Source organism: Ixodes scapularis, unplaced genomic scaffold (assembly GCF_016920785.2).
Source record: "Ixodes scapularis isolate PalLabHiFi unplaced genomic scaffold, ASM1692078v2 PGA_scaffold7__128_contigs__length_106722199, whole genome shotgun sequence".
NCBI classification, from domain to species: Eukaryota; Metazoa; Arthropoda; class Arachnida; order Ixodida; family Ixodidae; genus Ixodes; species Ixodes scapularis.
The window spans coordinates 22,377,399-22,399,217 of record NW_024609882.1 but is presented as its reverse complement, the minus strand read 5'-3'; the positions used below and the strand labels follow the sequence as shown (position 1 = coordinate 22,399,217).

General features: G+C 46.0%; 1 protein-coding gene across 1 annotated transcript; it reads left to right on the top strand.

Moving 5' to 3' along the window:
* Nucleotides 1-8,007: 8,007 nt before the first annotated feature.
* On the top strand, nucleotides 8,008-21,778 carry LOC8052127 (degenerin mec-10). The gene is made up of 7 exons (XM_040223183.2): nucleotides 8,008-8,039; nucleotides 8,404-8,564; nucleotides 13,026-13,135; nucleotides 16,374-16,537; nucleotides 18,181-18,285; nucleotides 21,471-21,597; nucleotides 21,756-21,778. The coding sequence occupies exons 2-7, from the start codon at nucleotides 8,515-8,517 to the stop codon at nucleotides 21,776-21,778; spliced, it is 579 nt and encodes a 192-aa protein (XP_040079117.2). The 5' UTR covers nucleotides 8,008-8,039; nucleotides 8,404-8,514.
* Nucleotides 21,779-21,819: the final 41 nt, after the last annotated feature.

Below are 21,819 nucleotides of genomic sequence, written 5' to 3'. Positions count from 1 at the left end.
TGGTGTTTTAACGTCAGCATCTTGTAGTCATTTGTGATAATCGTAAAATCATCAATCACGACACACTCGATCGCCCCGTTGATGAGGTACTATCTTAGCACTGCTGAAAATAAAGTTAGCGCTTGTTGGCAATGCACCTATTCATCTTCGTGATGGCGTCTGTTGAAAACTTTCAGCCTTTCCACTCTGGGGAAGAAGGAAGACCAGCGGAGCTGCACAATGGAAAGTAATGTCGGCAAGCCAGAGTGGAAAGGCTGCCGCCATCTATGAGCGGCGGCGGCAACCAGATACGTGGCTTGCCGCCGTCGCTCATAGATGGCGGTAGGTGTCCAGAGTTCGGTGTCGTCATTTCTTTGCGGGGGATACAATCCTGAGGAAACTAGCCCTTAACAGCTCCGCTGTAAAAAACTATCTTGAAGGGTATTAGTGTCGCCATGAACCTATATATGCGTCTGGAAACTGATATTATCGCTAAACGTTTTTGATGCTAGAACGTTTCACGTATGCAACAGAATCTCCTAGCAATTTGCCACAAATGTTTTAACTTCTAAACAAATTTTTGGCTACGTCATTCGCCGAGCTACCTCCTTATATTGTACTGACTGACTCTACCAAATGCTTTGCGGGGTAGCAGACTCACCGCATGTTTGTAGAGCGTAGAAGCAAATTATTACGAGATCAATCTGACATGTCTTGAGTGAACAGTCTGTTTAGTGTTCGCCCGGTGTGACGACTCCATAAAGGCGGCGCGATCAAAGAACTCAATTGTTTCGTGCAGTGACAATCCCATATTTGAGGGTTCTGGAGAGTTGTTTCTGCAAGCCCGATGCGATCGAGCCGCGGTTCGGTATGATAGCCAAACGATCGTGCGCGAGGCACGCCCTTGCTTCGATCACTGCGACTGCGTTAGCAGAAGAGAACGAAGAGCATTACAATATAAGTCAAACAGTGAATCGCGTCTGCTGGCACGTAAAGTACTGATGGCGAAATTGTTTTTAAGTATTAAAAAAAAAAATAATAAAAAAAGAAGAGAAGGCCTAGGCTTACGTCTGCTATGTCAAGTTATATAGAAGCAGAAGTATTCAGTTCGCGGTGAAAGTCTTTCGAACGGACGGAGTTACATGTTCTTCGTCGAAAAGCAACAATCTGTCTCGAGCAGAGTAAACCCGTCTACAAAAGAGGCAGGAAATTTAGTTTTTCTGTCTACATTCTCTGTTAAGCCCGTGTTTCTTCTAACCAACGCCCAGCTTGCCTGTCTTGGCTTAATTTCAACGTTAGTCGCAAAACCAGGCATTGTTGCTGTAAGAATTCTTTAGTTTTCACATGTGGCTTCTGTTTGCAGCTTCGCGTTATTTTTTCGGACATCCTTTTAACCTTGTTTATTGTCCCGCCTTGCGTAATGCCCTTGACGATCCCTTAATAACAATCAAATCAAAATTACCTAAAATGTATGCCTTTTGTATTCTTATTATTGTATTTTCAAGGGTATAGGTTCCCATGAAATCCACAGTTTCACGCCCATATTTTTTTACAGTATCGTTTGCACGTTAGTTTAAGGAAAAGAAATCAATAAACGCAATAAAGTCTCTCCCAAGAGAAGTGTCAAGGTCAATCAATCCGCACCCACCTTTTTTTTTTTTTTTCTTTTTCTTTGGTTTTTTTTTCTGAGTTTACCTTAAAGAAACCCATTGATCACCGAGAGAAATAAAAAAATCAATAAATTCAAATGTCGAGCTTTCCTGCCGAGCGTGCTATTTGTCAATCAGTCCGCTCGCTGAGAACTTCATCTGCGTGCTAAAATCTCACATCCTGTCATGGCAAGGCCGGTACTTTCACCGTGACCGCGAACTGTAACATAAACACGAACTCACAAATACAAATCTAAAACGCTTTTAGCCACCGGTACGACATAAATGCGCACCGCAAAAAAGTTTTTTCATTCGATGCGGTGGAGACCAACAGCATAGACCACCTAATCGAGACTTGAACAAGTGAATTAGATTCTCAAACGTATGAATGACCTTATCCTATTCTGAAGCACATAATCCCAGACTTCAGAAACGTCAATTAACATTCTCATTTCTGACGATATTTACCTCACTCACGTCGCCTGGCGCTCCGTGAACTTTGCACTCTTCTTGGCACTCGAACTTGTCTGCTTCGCGAAACTATCCACCCGACATAATCGAACCCACTCCAACTACTTCAACGATTGTCGAACCAAGTTTAGAAGACCCCGACGTTAGCGGCCATTACAAGATGAAGATGTACCGTGCTAAGCCCAGCAACCATCCATCGACCATGTCTTGGGCAAGGGCCCAGAAACAAGATACTGTCTCAGGTCGATTTCCTCGCACAGAAAGGTTCCTGTCAAGATGGTGCTCCAGGGACGCGTGGAAGGAGAAATGGATCTCTTGTCGCCACCTTTTTTCCACGTCGAATATTCCCGGCCTCCGCGTCATTTTTCAAACCAGGAACCTCTTTCGGCGTCTGCTGTGGCTCGCCGCGCTCGCGATTCTGGGAGAGAACCTGCTCTGGGACACCGGCAACGTCGTCAAAGAGTTTGTGGAATACAGCGACGTCGTCCAGATCGGAGCCATTGACGAGGGCAACCAAATCGCCCTTCCGGCAGTCACCGTCTGCAACCTCAACCCGCTGAGACGGAGCGCCTTCTGCGGCGAGAACTTCGTGTCAGACGTTGAGAAAACCGACTTCTGGTACGACAAGTATTGCACAGAGAACGTCACCAGGAACGAGGGAGTTCTTGTGAGTACATTGTCCGCTCTATAGGATATCTGCATTTCATTTTCCATTAGGTTGAGAGCAAAGTGGAAGCTCCTCCAATCCCTCTTCACTTTAGCAGAGCGAACGCTAGAGAGGAGGTCGCCTCCTCTTTTGCGTTTGCTCTGCTATAGTGGAAAGAGTTGGGAGGAGCTGTCACTTTACTCTTCACCTGTCACCGATTATATACTGCCGCAGCGGACGATAGAAAAGTCAATGCAATGGATCCTAGGAAAGTAGCACCAAGCTCTTCGTATGGTCGCCAGTTTTGCTCATGGAATGAGCAGTTTCTTCTTGACATCTCCATTGTTCGTGAGCCGATACAAGTTCCCGGTGACAGATTACTTCATAAAGACATTTCTTGAATACCGAGATTTTGTTATACACGCACCGGCGAAATACGCGCACATCTTCGAACCCTCACCACATGCGGCGTCGGTGCCTGGCGGTATTGAAAACAAATTTTCCCGTCTTGAAATACGCAAGAACAATACCCATAGTAAGTGATTTGTGGAGATAAACACGATTAATAAATTTATTGCATGCACAGCGCGAAGGACGTTTATATTGGCGACGAACGCTTTCAGTACGACGATGCTCCATAGCGATCTTGGTGCGATTGGTTAAGAACGACCCTTTCGAAGCTTCTAAGATTTTCAGGGAGCGAAATGGCGATGGCTATGGCAACTGAGACCGATCCGTCAACCACGTTCCGAGGTTGGGTCGTCTGTATGTTAGCATCGGTCTGTGTCCGGCTAGCAGGCAGGGAAGGCAACGGCGCTGCTTTCCCACATTCCAGTAACAATTTAGACGCATGTCGTGCGACTGTCACGTGACCTTCGGGATGGGCACAGCCACGCGCGTGCGCGCAGTCACGTGGCACGTTCAACTCGTTGGATTGGCTGGAATGGCTTGTAGCGTCCGCTGAGGTCTAGCGAAGTTGTCAGAAATTTTGACAAAGAAACGAGAAAGACTACGCCTTTTTTAATGAGTCGGCTTTCGTACACCCATGACAGGGAAAAGCTGACGGCGTCCGTCTGCGAGCAAAGCAGTAGAAGGGGAAGCGCGCTGCGTAGGGAGAGAGGAGAGTAGTAAAGGACAAAGGCGAGAGGAAGGTGACGTCACGGGGCGGAAGCCAATGCGCGCGCGGCACGGCGAGGCGAGAGGGAGGCGTCGTCCAGGGGCGACGCTGGGGTAAGTTTGAACTTGCAGGTGTGCGGAGCGCGTGTGTCTCGGTTTGTGCTACAAAGTAGAGTGTGAACCAAGCACTAGCGCTGGTCGAAGTAGGCGGCAAAAGAAGGCGGATTGTGAACGAAGGAGACGGGCTGCCGAAACCGGTGAACAAAGAAAGCAGTGTCAGGCAGCAGATGTCGCTGCTAAGCGTGCAAGGCGGGCGGACGAGACAGAGGGGCGGAAGCAGGGCCATAGCTCGGCTGGCCGAAATGCGGCGCGAGAAGCGGCAACCCGACGCCGGTTTGCAAAAGAGATTTCCAAAATAAACCCCCAAAGCCGCAAGCAATGAAAAGAAGATCCATTGGGGAATTATTAGGGAAAGGCGTTAGCGTGACCCTTGCGAAACGCTACACACGTTCCCTTTTGGGAAACGCTAACGATGACCCCGTAACGAAGCCAAAAAGAGGCAGCAAAATATAGAGGAAGCAAAAGAGAAAGCCAAAACGTAAAAAAGTGAAGTGGTCAGCGTTAGCGTCTTCCAAAGGGGGGCGTCTGTGGCGTCATGCGAACGCATTTCCTAAGGATCCGCCAATGGATCTTCATCTATTTTTGCTAAAGGGTATCCCATCCAAAGGCGAACCAAAGTAAATGACTGATATCCATTTAAGGAGACTAAATATGAGCACTGCCAAAACATCTGATCGGAAACCGCGATGCACTTTAGAACCGATATTAAAAATGCTACCACCAGCTTGTCAGCGTGCTGGCTCTTTGTCAAGCGAGCTTGTGCCCTGATAGTTCCCTGCTCGTACTACCACTTACTTCGTTTATTTTTTTTTTTCTTGCTCCGTGTTTAACCGCCCCAGCGGACGATTTCTGCTTGTTACGTTATGTTTCAGCGGCCGTAGTTTGGAAATGTTCTTCGGTGATCGCGCACGAAGCATATTGACTCCCTGCTCGCGGTAGCCGAAGATAGCATTCACTAGCGGCCAGAGTTTTAGTCCGTTCTTCCTCAGCGCGAGCTTACGATTAACTTGCAGAACGCTTCTGCAACGTGCATTGCACACCACCAAGCTCAGAATTAAGTGGGGGCTCGTTCTGAGCCCGTGCTCATCGTGAAAAACTCGCTTTTCGACAGGCAACTTTATGAATTATTTGCTACCTGTTTTACTGCTATGCAAAGCATAGCAGTAACGGCTGTTTTACTACTACGGCTGTTTTACTGCTATGCAAAGCATAGCAGTAAATCAGCCGTCTGACTGATTGGAACTGCTCTTGCGACTTGGCCAGTCGTTCGCTTTGTGGTACCGCAATATGAACTTTGCGTCACACGATCAGCGGATCACAAGGGCTGCCACCCTGCTCAAGCCAGTAGTTTCGGTATCGCCGCAGACCCCGATACAAAACTTTGGAATAAGATATCTACAAAACTACACAAGGCATAAAAAAAAATCGTTTTGTAACTTCGGCACGCTGAACAAGACCCAGGACATCTATTTTGCTGTAAGTAGAATGGTCAGTCTCTTCGTCTCTATCTCTCTCTCCTTTACAAAAAACAGTCGTATCCCTAAAGTACTCAAACAAAAATTTCCATTTAGGCCCGTGGGATTTCAAATCGAGTTAAGACCTTTATTGATCAACTATGCTTACACGGTTTGCAATGAAACAACTTTTAAGAAATGCGAGTCACTTCAGGGAGCCGAACAAAGGAAGATCATTATTTCCTTATTTATATTAATGCTACCTCAACAAACGATACCCTAACAAAAATTTTCGCGAAATTCAGAGGGTCATTCTGCTTGAATGCTGAATTATTGCGCCTTAATGTCATACGAACTTTAGACAAGCTATATCGACACAAGTATACCACGCCTACCTTTTTTGTGTTGTAATTTCAAAGACAAAGCTCGTGGTGTCGGCTGCGTCTGAACTTAAGGTGTAACGAAGTAGGGTAACACCGTCCAGCATTAACGCACTTCGAGTAACGTCATTCCAGTGTGGAACGCCGATTGGAAAGAAGCACTTAGTCATCAGTTACGAGATGCTTTCGCTCAGCTAATGCATCGCGGTTGTATGATGTCACATGAAAGAGCAGCGACAACACCTTCTAGATAAGGAAGACTAAGGGCTGAATTCTGAATTTGCCTGCGCCGCTAACGAAAGCCGCCGTAGGCCAAGGGTGAGACACGAACTACATCGTCAGCGTTCGGCTAGGAGTCGTTCCAATCAGAGAGAACACGGCTCCTAGCCGAATGGTGACGCCGCAGTCGTATCCAAGCTGCGGCCTATGGTGGCCTTCGTTAGTGACGCAGGAAAATGCAGCACTTGGGCTTTCATATTGAGAGGGTGTTGAAAGGGATATCAAGTGCCTGATGAAGGGGGAGAAAACCGGACGTGTTTTATCTGAGCCCGGTGTGGAACGTTATCCAATCTTTCGGTTCGTGTCTGCGTGAACCGAAACGCTGAAATATCTTCGAGTAAACGTAACCAACGTTTGATGATGTATCGAGCAGCACACCGTCACTTCTCTTGTTGTCTAATTCTACCAAAGAGAAATGACTTTAGACCGTGGGACATCCTTGAAGAAGTAGGACGCGCAGAAAAACTTTCGAATTCAAGTTACATCCACAATCCAAATCGCAATCGTTTTTTTTTTTTTTTTTTTTGTACTTTTCGTTTTTCAAACAGTCTCCTACGGGCTGGAAGAATTTCTCTTCGATTATATTACTTTCGATTTGCAAATACTTGCTTTTTTCTCCCCGCATACAAAGAAACCTTACACCTTTGAGGTGTACGAACGCTTTTCCAGGGACCTATACTGTTGCGGCTACACCCCTTCAGCACCCTTATTTCGACCCGATGCCCCCTTTTCGATCGTAAAATAAGATGACGTCGAATTTAACACACTTAATTTTGGAAAAGTGTAAACTGGGTGCGGAAAAGGCTGAAGTGAGGCGAACACCCTTTTTGAAGAGTGTTCACCGCAGCCTAATTCCACACGCAGCCGACACTACCAGGTTATGGGGCCAACCAAGCAGCGCCAATAGCTCAAGTCACTAGATATTTCCTGTTTATGATTGGTTCAGCGATCTTGACGCTATCTCTTTTGACGCCATCAGATTGGTCCATGCATTTATGAGCTCCGTCGAGGTTGTTTTAGCGAAGAACTCGAGTAATCATTTCCAGCACCATCATGCTTTTGACTTTGAGATTCATTCCTTGAGCGCTTATATTGTATGCATTGCGCTAAATATTGATGAGAACAAAACAACATGTATATGCAACTCGTAATTCATGAGGGCCCCGCGAATTTTGAATTGTCGAGTATATAAGGCGGTGGGTAGCGGACACCACTGTGTCAGGATTCTCCTCTCGTGCATGATTCGTTGCGTCTGTGTTTTCCCTGACTGCGCACATGAGAATCACACGTGGAGCTCGCTGCTGGTAATCTTGCTGCTTGTAAAAAAAAAAAAAAAAAAAAAAAAAAGGTTCCTAGGGTACTGAACTTTAGGGGGTCGCCACCGTTCTATATTTCGGAGGTTCGCGAGCGTCCTAAGGCCACGGTAACACAGCTAGTACAACGTACAGAAACAGTCTGCTGACAAGGCGCGTTTCTTCCTTGTATGACGGTCGGTCCTGCCACGTTGGTTATATAAAAAAAAATTGTCTGTAGACGTTTGAAGCGCGCATGCGTAGAATACGAACGTGCTCCAACGCACTTGAGGCGGGCCCATAGATAGTTATGTCACCGTGTCTACAGAAAACACCGTGTCTTTTTTGTAGCGTGAGCTACACTGGCCGAGGAAAGAGCCGTGCTGCGCAAGCACGAGGAGCAGTGACGTCACACGGCGCACAGCTGGCGCGCCGGAGCCGCCGCCGCCGCGCGCTCCGCCGCCGGCGCGCGCGCCTGGCCGGTCTGCACATTCCAGAGAAGAGACGTCATAGCCGCGGCAGACGCACTGGCGCTGCCGCGTGCCCAGCTGTGCGCCACCGTTGCGCAGTAGCCAAGTCTGACGCTGCACCGGAACCGCTTGATAGCGCCTCTCATTTTGTGCGCATAAGCTCACGCTACGTATATCCTGCAGGTATAGCCGAGCTAAGCCACCGCAATTTTTTTATGTATATAGACCTTTGCAAAAATCGCCTTCTGCACGCTGCCATCTTTGTCTGCTGGGCTGTGAAATGCCTTCTGAGTATGCGCTGTTGCTCTGTTGTGCGGTATATCAGACGCTGCGCATGCGCCCACAGCTCAGTGACTGAGCATTTTTAGCCCAGGTGATAAGCGATGGAAAGGTCTATACACGAGCAGTGTGGCTGCAGCTTAGAGGCGTTGTAACACCCTTAGGCTGTTGGTCCTGGGACAATCTGATTTATACCATTAAGGGTGTAAAGTATTTTAGTCTGTACGTCGCTCAACTATTTCTATCTGTGCACTTTTTTTTCTCATAGTTCGCTTCGGATACCGACGTCAAAGATATCACCAAATTTACAACCTGGCTGGGCCAGCTTCAGAAGACCAACGCCACAGACGCACTCCGCCTTGGTCATCAAGTAGAAGACATGATTCTCCTCTGCAACATAAAGGGCCAGTATAGCTGCAGCGATTTTGGGTAAGTCGCTCACTTGCGAATATCTATAGTTCTCGGTGCGAGTCTCTTTGTACCGGCGGTGTGCTCCGCGCTTGGCAATCATTTGGAGATACCGACCAACTTGGATTTAGTAGCGTCGGATACCCATAGTATACAGATGCCGCACCGCACGAATCCGGTAACCGCGTAATCCCAAAAACTATGCGGAACACAAGTTCGCTTGCTTCTTGCACATGGGTTGCGATGAGGTCAGAGCGACGCCAAGCTCTTATTGGCTGATTTAAAAAAAAAAAAAATATATATATATAGGGGGTAGACTTCGAGGCATCTTGCGTTGAGGTCTGCCCACTATCCTTCCAATCAAAGCCAATCGGAACACGGCGTCGTTCTGACGTCACAGCAACCCCTGCGCAAGAAGCAGACGACTTGCTCTCCACATAGACAGTACAGTCTCCGGCGATATGAAAGACCTACTGGGAGTGCGTGGCCGAGGCAGTGGCTGGCGGGGGCGCTATGAGCGCTCCGGGCAATTCCATTCTGCTTCGAGGGGAGGACGCTCACTCGGGGCTCAGCACAAACTGATAAACGCGCGCTTTAGCTGAGCCCCGAGTGAGCGTCCTCCCCTCGAAGCAGAACGGAACTGCCCGGAGCGCTCGCAGCGCCCCCGCCAGTCACCGCCTCGGCCACGCGCTCCCAGTGGGTCTTTCATATCGCCGGAGACTGTACGTTTCACACTCAATCTCGCCGCAGCCAACGCTACGATTCGACGGAGCCAATCAAGTAGCGTCCAATGTGCTTCGTCATGGCGCTCACGTCGTCTTTGTAACGTCTGCAGTCACTGTCTAGACCAATCACGCACAGAAAAAAAAAACATTACAGGATTGCGGCGCAGTCACTGCGCGTGATTGATTCAGCGAGTGATGGGAAACACACAAAGACGACAAGCGCCGTGACTATGCGCTTTTTGGCACTGCTTGATTTTTGGCCCCAGGATCTGTTGCGCTTGAAACGGGATTTAAGCTATAGGTGGCGCAAGCTGCAGCCTGATTCAAGAAGTATATCACTTACTATTTACCCCCTTACACATCTCTGTTCGTCATTCTCTGCCATTAACGACGCCTCAAAAATGCAATATTTTTTTTTTATTTTTGTTTTTTTGGAAGAGGGGGGGAGGGACAGTGAAGAAAGCTTTGGCGTCTGCCCACTTTTGAGAAGGAAAAAGAAAGTGACGCAAGGAATGTGTTCTTGCAATGACACTTCAAGAACGGTAGTGCAATAAAAGTCCGGCTTCTCATGGAACGTTGCTAATGTCACTCTTCGTGTGTCGAATTAAGATATTAGAAGGTGGATTGACTTTATGTTCATTTATGAAGACGTACACGTTTCGAGTGCCAAAAGCATTGATTCTACCTTCGACAAGCAAATCTTTCGAGAACTACTTTGCGAACCGTATAAATAACGCGCAACACTTTTTTTTTTGTTATTTCTTTTTTTATTCTTGACATGACAGCGAGTGGCTGGAAGCCCCAGCGTGGTCAGCATTTTCACATCCGTCCACAAAAACTCTTGCATATCGTACTTCTCACAAAATTCCGTGTTTATTTCGAATTTATCGTGTTGGATCTAACACATGGACCATATATGGCTCTAAGCCACTTTAAAGGGATGCTGAACCGAAATCTGGATTCCACAAAACACGGCGGCAAAAGCGTGCAACGGGATGCTACAAGCACCAAAACATCACTCATACACCGATATCTCGAACGAATGACCGTATAAAAAAAAAAAAAATGAAGGCGCATTTGACAGATATGTTTACGCCTTGTTTCTCCAAGAAGGAGAAGGAACGGCCTCGCGTCTTCTCAACACCTCCTAGAAGACAAGGCCGTAGCGCTCTCGTGACGTCGCAAAGGAAGGCCATCGGGGGCGCGCGTCGAAGCGAATGCAACGCGCGTAGATCGACCGTCGTAACGCGTTTTTAGTCACATACGCGTGTCATATTAGCTAAAATGAAAGCTGCAGATAGCAACGGGTCTAGAAAACATTTTATTATACGAGCAAAATATTACACCGCTAAATAATCGGTACAAAATGGCACGGGTATGCGTACAAGACGTCTATAGAAAAATGTGATTGTTTTAAGTCGAAAACATTGAGTCATGCAATTATTGTTGTAGGAATGCATATTTTATACAGAAATACTTCGACAAAATGGCGAGACACGCAGTGATTTGGAAACAGCAAAACAGAACAGTTAAAAATCAGGTAGACGTGGTCAACGCGGACAAGGCAAGACAAGTGTTTCTCACGATCATGTAAGCGACGTTATTGGGTGCAGTCCCGGCCACATGGCAAAATTAATGCAATTTCGATCGAATGACATTGTGGGGTCGACAAATCCGCTTGCGGCGCTCGTATAACCACTCAAGACCGCGAGCTGGTTAAATCCTATATCACTGAATGAAAATATATTAACTTTTCCGTGTGGCAGGGGTACTAAACTTACTACTTAGTCTACTAATTTACCTCTCCCTATGGGCTCGAGCTGTCTTAGAACAAAACATAACTTATTTTGTATATAATAATACTATTACCTTAATACAGTTAAGATTCTAGTCTAAACGCGGAAAAGGCAATAACATAGCTTTAGTATAAATAAACACAGAACCACGAACAACGCACTTTCAATAATCACACAAACTTGTTTTTCACCTTCCAGTGAAAACAAGATTAGCGCGCATATTTACAAATGTCAACGAAACTGCACGCGAATCATGACAAAGAACAAAATTGCAATCTATCATGCGATTAAAAAAAAACAAATAAACGATTGCAGCATCTTACTTGCGTCCTACATGACCAAGAAAGCCCGTAAATAAGTTGTTTCTCACCTGTCGATCGTATCCATACGTCCCACAATATCCGTGACGTACATATTTGAACACGAACTCCAAGAAGCCTCTCTCTGTCGAGAGAGGTCTATCGATTAATCGACCAGTCTTCGTTGGCTCGTTGTTGCACATGTCACTCAAACCGAAGCAGGACTTGTTTCACGAATCCACGTAAATGCCGTAGTATCAAGCGAACACACAAAAAAACTACCCGAGACTACGGTGATGACAGAAATACGACGGGAAACAAGTCTCAAAAGTACCACACACGAGAGCAGCGGCGACGAAAGGCTTGACGTTGTCGACCCATCTCTTGCTCGTGTGCGCTCCCTGCGACAATGACTGGATTTCTTTTCGGTTTCCTTCCCTTCTGAGATGTCTCAGCGTTCCTTTTCAGACAGTCAGCAGCTAACACACAACGTAAATTTACCAGAATCGGAGCCATGTGGCATCGGCAGCATCGCAGCCGGTCCTTTCGAAAAGTGTGGGGTGCTGCGGAACTGCAGGTAGTCCCGCGGTTACGGGGATACTCATAAATATAAATTTGGTACTCTCAACCTTGGTAACGCGTTGTATATTACGTTTATATTATATCTATAATAAATTGTACAAGACTGCGCCTTTAAAACGTATATTAATGCCGGATAAACGCGCGTGAACACCACCGCGCCGAGATACATTTTTTTCACGTCGATAGCGTATTCTCACGTAGTTGCGCCATGGACTTCCTTCTTCCGCCATTGTGACGTAACCTCTCAGAGCGCTCTGGCCTTCTTCTCTAGGAGGTGTTGGTCTTCTCCGCCTCGCCGCCTTGAGGGGGCAAAGCGAAGAGAGGAGGAATAGAGATATCTTGACGTCACGCGCCTCGTCGGCCTCGTTCAATTTCGACTTCTTTTTCCAAAACTACAGCCGTCCATTCGAGATATCGCCTTACGAGTAGTGTAGTAGGGATTGTAGCATCCCCATTACAGCTCCTGCATTGTTTTCTGAAATCCAAATTTCGGTTCAACATCCCTTTAAGTGAACAAAAATAGTTGGGCTTGTTGCGCGCTGAAATATACTACAAAAATGTGGCTAGGTGTTACTTTTTTTTTTTTTTTCAAGAGTTCAAAATTAAAAATATAAATATTTCAAATTTTTTGCTTTCGCTCATTATCTGCTTTTGTTAAATCAAACGGCCCAATATGGCCCTTTAAATGGTTTGACGCAGTTCTCACTTTGACACAAGAAATCTCAACTCGCCTGCGCACTTAGTATTTTCACTAATTTGTTTTTATGTCAGTTTTGATTGAGGCAAATTTTAGACTGTTGCCTTTTATACAATTTTTTTTTTTTTTAACGGGTTAGGTTTTTCACGTTTCGAATCGTCTGAGAGTTGTCTTATCTGCGCGATATTCTTTTTGGCCTCTCGTCCGTTGTAAGTTATAATTATAATATATCTACAGCAGCAAATAAGATGTCGAGCCAACCTCCTTGACAATAAAGGGATTCAATCAATTCACCAATCATAACGGCCGGTATTCTAGAAGAGAAGCATCAGATAAGGCACGAAAAAGTAGTAAAACGCACCATAACAAAACTTTTCGTCCAGGAATTTCACTCTACGCCTGAATCCAAGATACGGCAACTGCTTCTGCGTTGGCTGCGACAAAGAAGCCGACCAAAAGTTGCGAGTGGACGCCGTCGTTTCGCCCAGGGCAGGTAAGCTGGCCCTGGAGTCGCGTCTACCCGTAATATTCTGCAAAGCCCGCCCGCCCGCCCACGCCAGCCCTGCAGTGTATATACTCAAGCAGGCGACTCACGAAACCCGTTCACACACTTGCGTTTGCTCACGACCGAGTTCTTGTGATCTTTTACGACGACAGGAAACTACCAGAGAGCCCAGATTACGGAGAGTTTCCAACTGTCTCGCTCGGGGTCACGTGGTTTGTGGGCCACATTTGCAAATACGTGTTGCGAGGAGGTGTGACGAAAGCGTTGCCTTTCCGTCTGCTTTTCTCCTCGCCACGCGACAACGCAGAGCATGCGCACTTGCGACTAATCTCCGCAGACGCGTCCGCCATTAAATTGCAAACGCTTTCCATGGCTCTGAGATGGACCCTCTCTACCATCTAGGCTCTCTAGTGTACACACTGGATCGTGCATAATGACTGTCCGCGTTAAAAATATTTTTTTTTTTGTAATAAATATATGTGGAAGCCATGTTGTTTGGAGGAACATTCAACTATATGCGAACGCCGCGGCTATATTTTTTCCCCAGAGATTTAAAATCGAGAAGCTCGAGGCGTGGAGGTTGCCAAGATGTCGTTATGGTAATTCGCACAGTGAGAATAGTTCTGCTTCATAGTTAACTTCACAAGTTGTTCACAAAAATATGTAGGCAATTAGGTAGTAACTATAAGTGTCGGACGACACTTTATGGAGTAGGGCAAGAAATGCCGTGAAACGCAACGAAAAACACGAAAACAATTCATCCGCCAGGGCGCGGAGGGGAGAGCGGATGGAGTCGAAGCAACCTAATGGCGGCCGCATCACGTGATTGCAAGAACGCTGATGCAAACAAATAAAAAACAAACTGAAAAAAAAGAATTTTGACGTCATCGGCATCCGCATCGTCATCGTCACTGATGACGTCATCAGTGACGTCACTGATGACGTCATCAGCATTCTCATCGTCATCGTCACTGATGACGCTGACGTCATCAGTGGCGTCACTGATAACGTCATAGTCACGCGACCTCTAGGGGTCAAGTGACCCCGGTGACGTCACATGACCCCCGTGAGGTTACGTGACCCTCGCGAGGCGACGGCGACGCCACTCGGAGGGAGGAGTAGTAGCCAGGATGAGGACGTGAGGAGGAGGGAGGAGGGGTATACCTTCCCCTCAGTACCCTTCCCTCCTCCTCCTCCTCAAGAGCTGCGCTCTAATCCGGTGTTACAGAAAGTTGTAAACGGCTTTCATTTTTTTTTCCCTCGATATTGTGACAGATCCCTCATCTGGTCCCTTAGCCAAAAAGTTTGGAGACCCCTGGTCTATTACATTGTAAACAAATCCCCCCCCCCAAAAAAAAAAAAAAATATATATATATATATATATATATATATATAATGACGTGCGAAAGAAATAGGAAATATGCGGCAGTGCCAAGTGTCTTCCTCGGTTACCCGATGAACGGCTCCAGTGCGTTCTCTCGTCCCAAGAGATTTTGAGAGGTTTTAAAGGTACCCCGAGGAGCTTTCTGAGAGCGCCTACATGTGGCGATAACTCGCTCTGCTGGCCTAAGCTGAAAACCAAACACACCACTCTCGCAAAAAAAAAAAAAACGTGGTGCTTAGTTTTTTAGATTTATATTGCAGTACTTTGTTCACTCTCCAGGAAAACTTAACATTTTTCGACTACACTTATTCGCTTTTGCCATTTACAAAAGCATACGCATTTTATGCTAACAGCTTTCGCAATTTCAACGTCATTGGTTTTCATCTCCTCAGGTCGCCGCAGATGACCTCGGTGTGTTCGATCTTTGATTGCTTCTTTAATGGGGAAATCGGACGCGCATCGTTATGATCTATGGATCTCTAGAATGCTTAGAGCCGGCAGAGTTAGGCGAACGTACCCAGTCGTAAGTGCGTGAACAAGCCAGCAAGCATAGCCAGGTGTAGCCAAAGCCACTCAATGTTCACAGAGTACCGCGAAACTCCTAAGCCTTGAAGTTTCAGAACCGCGTCGTGGCGCTCCAATGGATGACTTAGAAAGGGTCACTCTTTTTTTTTTTTTTTTTTGTTCATTGTTATCGGGTTTCTTTAGTGCTTTTTATTAATTCTAGTTTGAACGCTCACATCAAATGCTCCGGAGCAACGTCGTACACCACGAATACTAGAAAGAGGCAAGCGTCGGAACATCCGCCACTTGCATGGCGTTATTCACGCTAAACAAAACATAACCTAAAAATACGGAAAAAAAATTTTTGGAGGTGTTATATATAATTTTACGGTTATTAATAGAATCATACGCGCGACTGGTTTAGATGCGCTCAGAACTGAGCAAGAAGCGTGTAAGAATCGTCAAGCATTTGTCTTAGAATATAACGTTTTGTAGCGCGAAAAACATGTGACAATAAAAGGAACATTAAACGATTGGTTAATGTACTATAGTATATTGACCGATCGTTTAATGTTCCGGTAGTAAAACCCCTTGATTATAAAACATTTTCTTTGAAAAGACGGTTTTGTAAATCTAGCACTTTATTTAAAAAGCGAAATGTTGTGTTAGCATTAGTTGTATGAGAGAAATAGTAATGTTTAATCGCAATAAAAATAATTACATTTTAAAAAAAGAATGGTTCAATTGGATGCAACGAGCTCCTTGGGATGTTACTGTATGTGATGGGTAAGGTAGAACTTTATTTTTAAACCAGCTACCGACGTATAAAATAGCAACACGCAGTATGGTACCGATAGAACGTGGCAGGAAGGTTCGGTGGCCGAGTGGGCTAGCGAACACCAGCTCGGAGCACGTGGAGTGAAAGCTCGCGCTGCAGAACCCAAAGATCCTGGGTTCAATCCCCACCCTGCCCGTTTCGATCTGGATGAGCATCGTATCGGCGTTCGTTCGTGTACCACTACTGCGTGGTGCACGTTAAAGACCCCAGGCCAGTGGTTGTACCGCACCGGCTAAATTGCTCATCTACAGCGAGTGACTCGTCGCAACTTTGAAATTGCTGACCAACTACACGCTGTATCCGGCGATGAAAGGAGCATGTTCCGGACCCCTGTTAGCAAATAGCGAGTGAAGCAAACAAGTGAAATTATTATTATTAGAACTTGGCAAACAACATTGGAGTAACCACTGGATAAATATCGCACCGCAGTACTTTCTACCCATCAATTATTTTTTGATTCTGAGAAGAAAAGCGCATTCGGTTTATGTCCCGCTGTGCAGGAGGCCTGCAACTGTTGCTGAACACCGAACTGAACGAGTACCTGGGAGTGATCCCTGAAGCAGGTTTCATTTTAATGGCCCACCACCCCAGGGTGCAACCCGACATCACGCAAGACGGAATCATGTTGCCTCTGCGCTCCACCACCTACATTAGTTTGCGGAAGGTAAAGCGCGCGATTTTCACGAAGCTCTTTAAACTGACGGGTTCAGACGAAGCTATTCGTCTGCCGGACCAACCTGGTCGAACTATCTGATATAGTAAGCACATATCTTTCATATCCTCTGCTTCAAGGAGAGGTGGACAAAATCAATCCTCATGCAGTCCTTCGCCGAAACGCAACAACAGCTTTCTTTTTCTTTTTTTTTCTTTTTTTTTTTACTTTTGGGGCGTAGTAGTTGTCTATCGACGTTTGCAACGCTAGCCTTTTCCTCTTTTGTTTTGGGCACAAGTTCGCCCCATTAGACGTTTAGTTTGCTTCAGTTTTCATCGCCTCATCAATTATCGTTCGTGACATTTTGGTGGAGGTGCGGAGTAACCTCTTGGCCACGCACGCGGAGGAGAGAGTTAGCGGGAGTCACGTGGCTGTGCAACGAATTTGCGGCTTTCAAGAAGCCACGAAAAATGGGTACCACGTTTATTATCTATTTCTAATATTGAGTGTGTGCCTTCGAATTCGATGACGGGCGACTTTTCATTATATTTGGTGCCGTGTCTAAACCACAGAATACGGCGCGAGACCACGGAGAAGAGAGTGAGCGCGTATCAAACCCAACAGTTCTTGATCGGCTGTTTTCGGGCGGAAATAAAACGAATCTCGAGCAGAAAATTGTATTCTGGGTATTTGGGCTCTCATATATATGCCATTTACAAATAAAAACCTTGGCGAACATAAATACCTCGTCAGTGTTCCTTTAACGGAAGACAGCAACCACGCACGCTCAGGAGGCGCCCGGCCCACAGCCCAGTGGACAAAAATGGCGGCACGCATGAGGCAGTTATTGAAATTATCCATACAAAGGTTACTATGTTTAGTGTTTACGGGGCACAAGTTCGCTTGCTTCTTGCGCGGGGGTTACGCTGACGTCAGGACGCAGAGTTATGATCGTCTCCGATTGGAATGGTATGTTGACGTGCATAAAGCCAGCCGCCTTGAGGTCTACCCTCTATCCTTCCAATCGGAGCCAATCAGAGCTCGACGTTCTGACGTCACTGCAACGCCTGAGCAAGGAGCAGACGAACTTGAGTTCCGCATTGCTCAGGCCCCCAAACAGCAGTCGCGATCGTCTGCAGTCACTGACAGCTAGGAGTGACAAGTCTTGAACATCTTATTATCGCTCCAAAGCCAATTAGATTATGGCATTAGACGATACGAACGTCTAAGAACGAATCACGGAGCAAGAAGCGTGACCTTAGAGGCTGGTTCAAACTTGACGCATTTACGACTGCTTACGACCGGAAAGGGCCGGTTCGCACACTTCTGTTTGGCTACGACCGACTGCGCTACAACCGGTTTAAAACAATCTTGTGACTGTTTAGGACCGACTGCGCAACAACACAGCCGGTCGTATATGCAGGGACGAGGGTCTTAAAAGCCGGTTGCACAGCACAACCGGTCGTAGTCAAGCGCAAGTGAGTGAAACTCCGGCTCTACGTTGTTATCGGTATCAGATAACGAATTCGAGTATTTGAAGCCGCAATTTGTGTCTAATTTATTGCATGATTACTCCAAGAACCGAAGTGCACTTTAGAGGTTTCAGTACTTCTTTTCTCGTGGTTCACTTTATAACCTTTTTTTTTTCTTTTTAGGAAACTGTCAGCAGGCTTCCGCCACCTTACAAAGATGCTTGCCAAGATGACTGGCCAGGAAAACTCCAAGAATTCGCTTTTAAAGGCAACCTTTATAATACTGAGGTAAGCCACCTCACGTCGATGTGGTTAAAATCCAATTTATGGGAGTTTCGTTACGGTGTAGATGTAGAAATGTCCGTGCTACATTCCGTCGGTACAAACTTGAAGAATTCACAATTCGCGGTATTCCCTATGTTCTGTTCTGACGCAGCCTCGAACCCAAATAGTCGACGTGCACCTCGGACCGGAGCTTCATACATTTTAAAGACCTCGTGAAGATGCAACAAACTGCAGCCTCTCCATCATGTTAAACGTATCGCTTTCTCAATGTTGCCGATAATGATTTGACTCCTTGTTTTAACAAACTAAAAGAAAGAAAAAAAAGTTTCCTGTCAGTACAAGGAGAGAGAGAGAAAGAAAAAAAAACAGTCAAGCAGACTGCACTCAATATACTAAACACTCTTAATTGCATTCCGCATATGACTCCCTTTTGAAGCAATCAGCCTGAGGTTTTTGTGATGTCTTTTGTTTTGTGATTCACTCCTTTTTGAAGCAAATCAGCCTGCGTGGCGAACCCTTGGTGAAGACAGCAACAACGGACGGTTTATTCTTTGACGTTTCGGCTGGAGTCTGGCCTTCGTCAGGAAGAAGTTTTACGGATGAACGCGGGTGGTATTTATACAATGCTACGGTCGAGTCCAACTTTCAAAAAGGGCGGGACAGGCTAAAAACCCAGGCGCGCGCTTCACCAACGAACGTAATGCTCCCACTCGGACCTTAAAAAAAAAAAAAAAAAAAAAAAAAAACAAGTGCGTTTTCAACTGCGCTACATGGCGACGTCGGACAAATCGGTTTGGGGTGCGAGTGGAAGGAGCGAAGCTCTCTGCTGCTGTTGATCACGCGGGATGGCGCCGTTAAAGCGGTGCAATGGCTATCGAGAAGATTTTCTATACCTCGTGTCGTCGAGGGTGACACGGTATAGGACACGACTGTAACTTGGACAGATGACGGGCTTCGTGTGTGACAGTGATACGACGAGACAATCATCGCTTGGGAGGACTCCTTTTTATTTCGGTACCTTATACCAACGCGTCGTCAAATCATTGCTTATATACCTGAATTTCCGTGCAGCTGTTTGCAACGACTAGACTCGGCGCCACGTTTCACGGGTGAACAATTACTGCTTTGAAAGGCGTAATCTCGGGGCATCCTTTATTTAATAAAGCCACCACCACGCGGGGGTGGCGCCACTCAATCATCTCACGCCGCATACCGCGGCGACCAAAGCATTTTTACGTTGCCTCACAAACTCCCCCGTAAAAAAAAAAAAAAGAGAGTATGGTCATGATTTAATATTTGGGCTCTAAGAATTCTACAATACCAAACATTACATTTATGCCTGGCCAACTTCTTCATTAAAAGTGGTATCAAAGATCGATTACATCGGAACTATCGCAGACAGCAGACGACGCCGTCGGACATGGAACAGCCCTTTTCGTCTGACGGCGCCCTCTGGTGTCTGTGAAAGCTACGAGGTGATCGTTCTTTGATACCGATTTTCATGGAGGAATCGGCCAGGCATAGATATAATGTTTTGTTTTTGTTAGAATGCCTAGAGCCCATAGATTGAGTTATGACCATAAATAGGCTATCGCAGAAAGTGGTTTAGTGCCCCTATACCTTGAGACAGGGGCAGGCAGTATTTCTTTTTTTTTTTTTTTGTGTGTGTGTGGGGGGGTGTACCATCTGGTGTACCCATGGTTCCAATCTTGAACCTCTTGTTTTTAATATATTTGTCAATGATATCCAGGACGTCATTTGACATTCGAGTCTCTTGCTGTTCGCAGATGATCTCAAGATCTATAAAAAATATTTGGACATTAAATGATTGGGCTTTGCTGCAGCAATGCAATCATCATCGCAGTGGTGTAAAGATAACGGGCTTGATATTTACACTTTAAAAAAAAAAGTAATATATTTTACGCGTAAAACTAATCCAATCTATTTTGTGTATCACTTAGAAGATTTGATGATTAGTGGCATTTACGATTCTGAAAAAGATCTTGGAGTGATGCTCCAAGATCTTTCTTGGAGCATCACTCCAAGATGTTGGAGTAGTGTAGGACTCGCTAGAGTCCTACATTACAAGCTTGTGTTTTCGTCTTCTCGGTTCAATGTCAAAACTTAGTAAGTGTTTTTTTTTTCGTTTGTGCTTTACCGATGTAGAGTTCTTCCAAAACACGACTTCTGCTCTGTAATCCAGAGTAGCCTTAGTACTAAAGCTTCCCAAAATGCGTAACGCGTACCAAAAAGATTTGCCGGAATTTATCATTTTAGATCTCCTTCAAATGACTGTTATGCCTACGACTAAGTACTTAGGCCATTGCAAATTATTAATCTTGCATCAAGACAACGTTCTCGCATCCTCGCATTCTTGTTTAAAGGCATGCATTCCTATTACGATATTAGCTCTCCGGTCTCGTCTATTAACTATCATATACCCGGCAAACATTTTCATCATAATCGCACATTGTCGGTCATACTGATCACGCTCGGGCCGACCGCAAAACCACTTTTAATCATCTGGAATCAGACGACATTGACATTTTCAACCCTAACTTTCCTTAATTTAAGAGGTGCATGCATCAGGTATTGAAGCAACACTTATGCTTTGTAACTATTCAATTCTTGTGCTGTTTCTTGTTTTGTTTTTCTTGTTGAAAGAAATGTGTGAGATGATGTAACCTTTCTTGTTTGCATTTATATGTAATCTGCGTTGCTACAAATAAGAGCACCAATGTGTATGCTTCGGCCGTTATTGGGCACCTAAAATCAACCAATGCAAACTGAGAGAGAGGGGGAGATGTGAGGGTGTGGTGACGTCAGAGCGTCCAGCTCTGATTGGACGAATTAGGGGGTCAACGGAAAGGCTAGCCGCCCAATGTCTCTACTCACTGCTCGAACGCGAGACGCTGCGCGAGGAGCAGGCGACGCTCCCGTTCGCCCTGATTGGAGGAGGGAGACAGCGGGTCAAGACAGCCTTTGCGCCTACCCACTAATCCGTCCAATCAAAGCTCGCCGTTGGGACATCCCCACGCGCTCTAATCTTCTCCTCTCTCTCGCTGTCTGGCCGTGTCGTTTGTTTTTGCATGATATGTGGAGCATGCGATGTTCCATGAGATATGGCATTTCTGCAAAAGGCTGCCTCGTCGGCGTATCGATGACTCGCGCCCGCGTTCATCCGACAGAGCTGCAGAGAAATCTGCAAACAGTACAGCGTGATAACAAGGTGCCACTGCCAGTCGCCGAGACACGCCATCATTGTCGCCGATAACGTAACGACTTCTCTGTGTGACGAAAATCACAAGGAACAGGGTGAGGACCGGCATATTAGGGTGTGCCAAAAGTGTCATAGACTTTGTGTGTGTATGTGTGTTTGTGCGTACGTGTGTGTTTGTGTGTGTGCGTGCCTGTGTATGTGTCTGTGTTGAAATTTCTTTAAATAAACTAAAAACCATTTCGTATCCATTTAGGTCGGCTGCCAGCCAGAGCTTAAATTTATGAATTTATCCATCCATTCAATGACTACAAATCGTC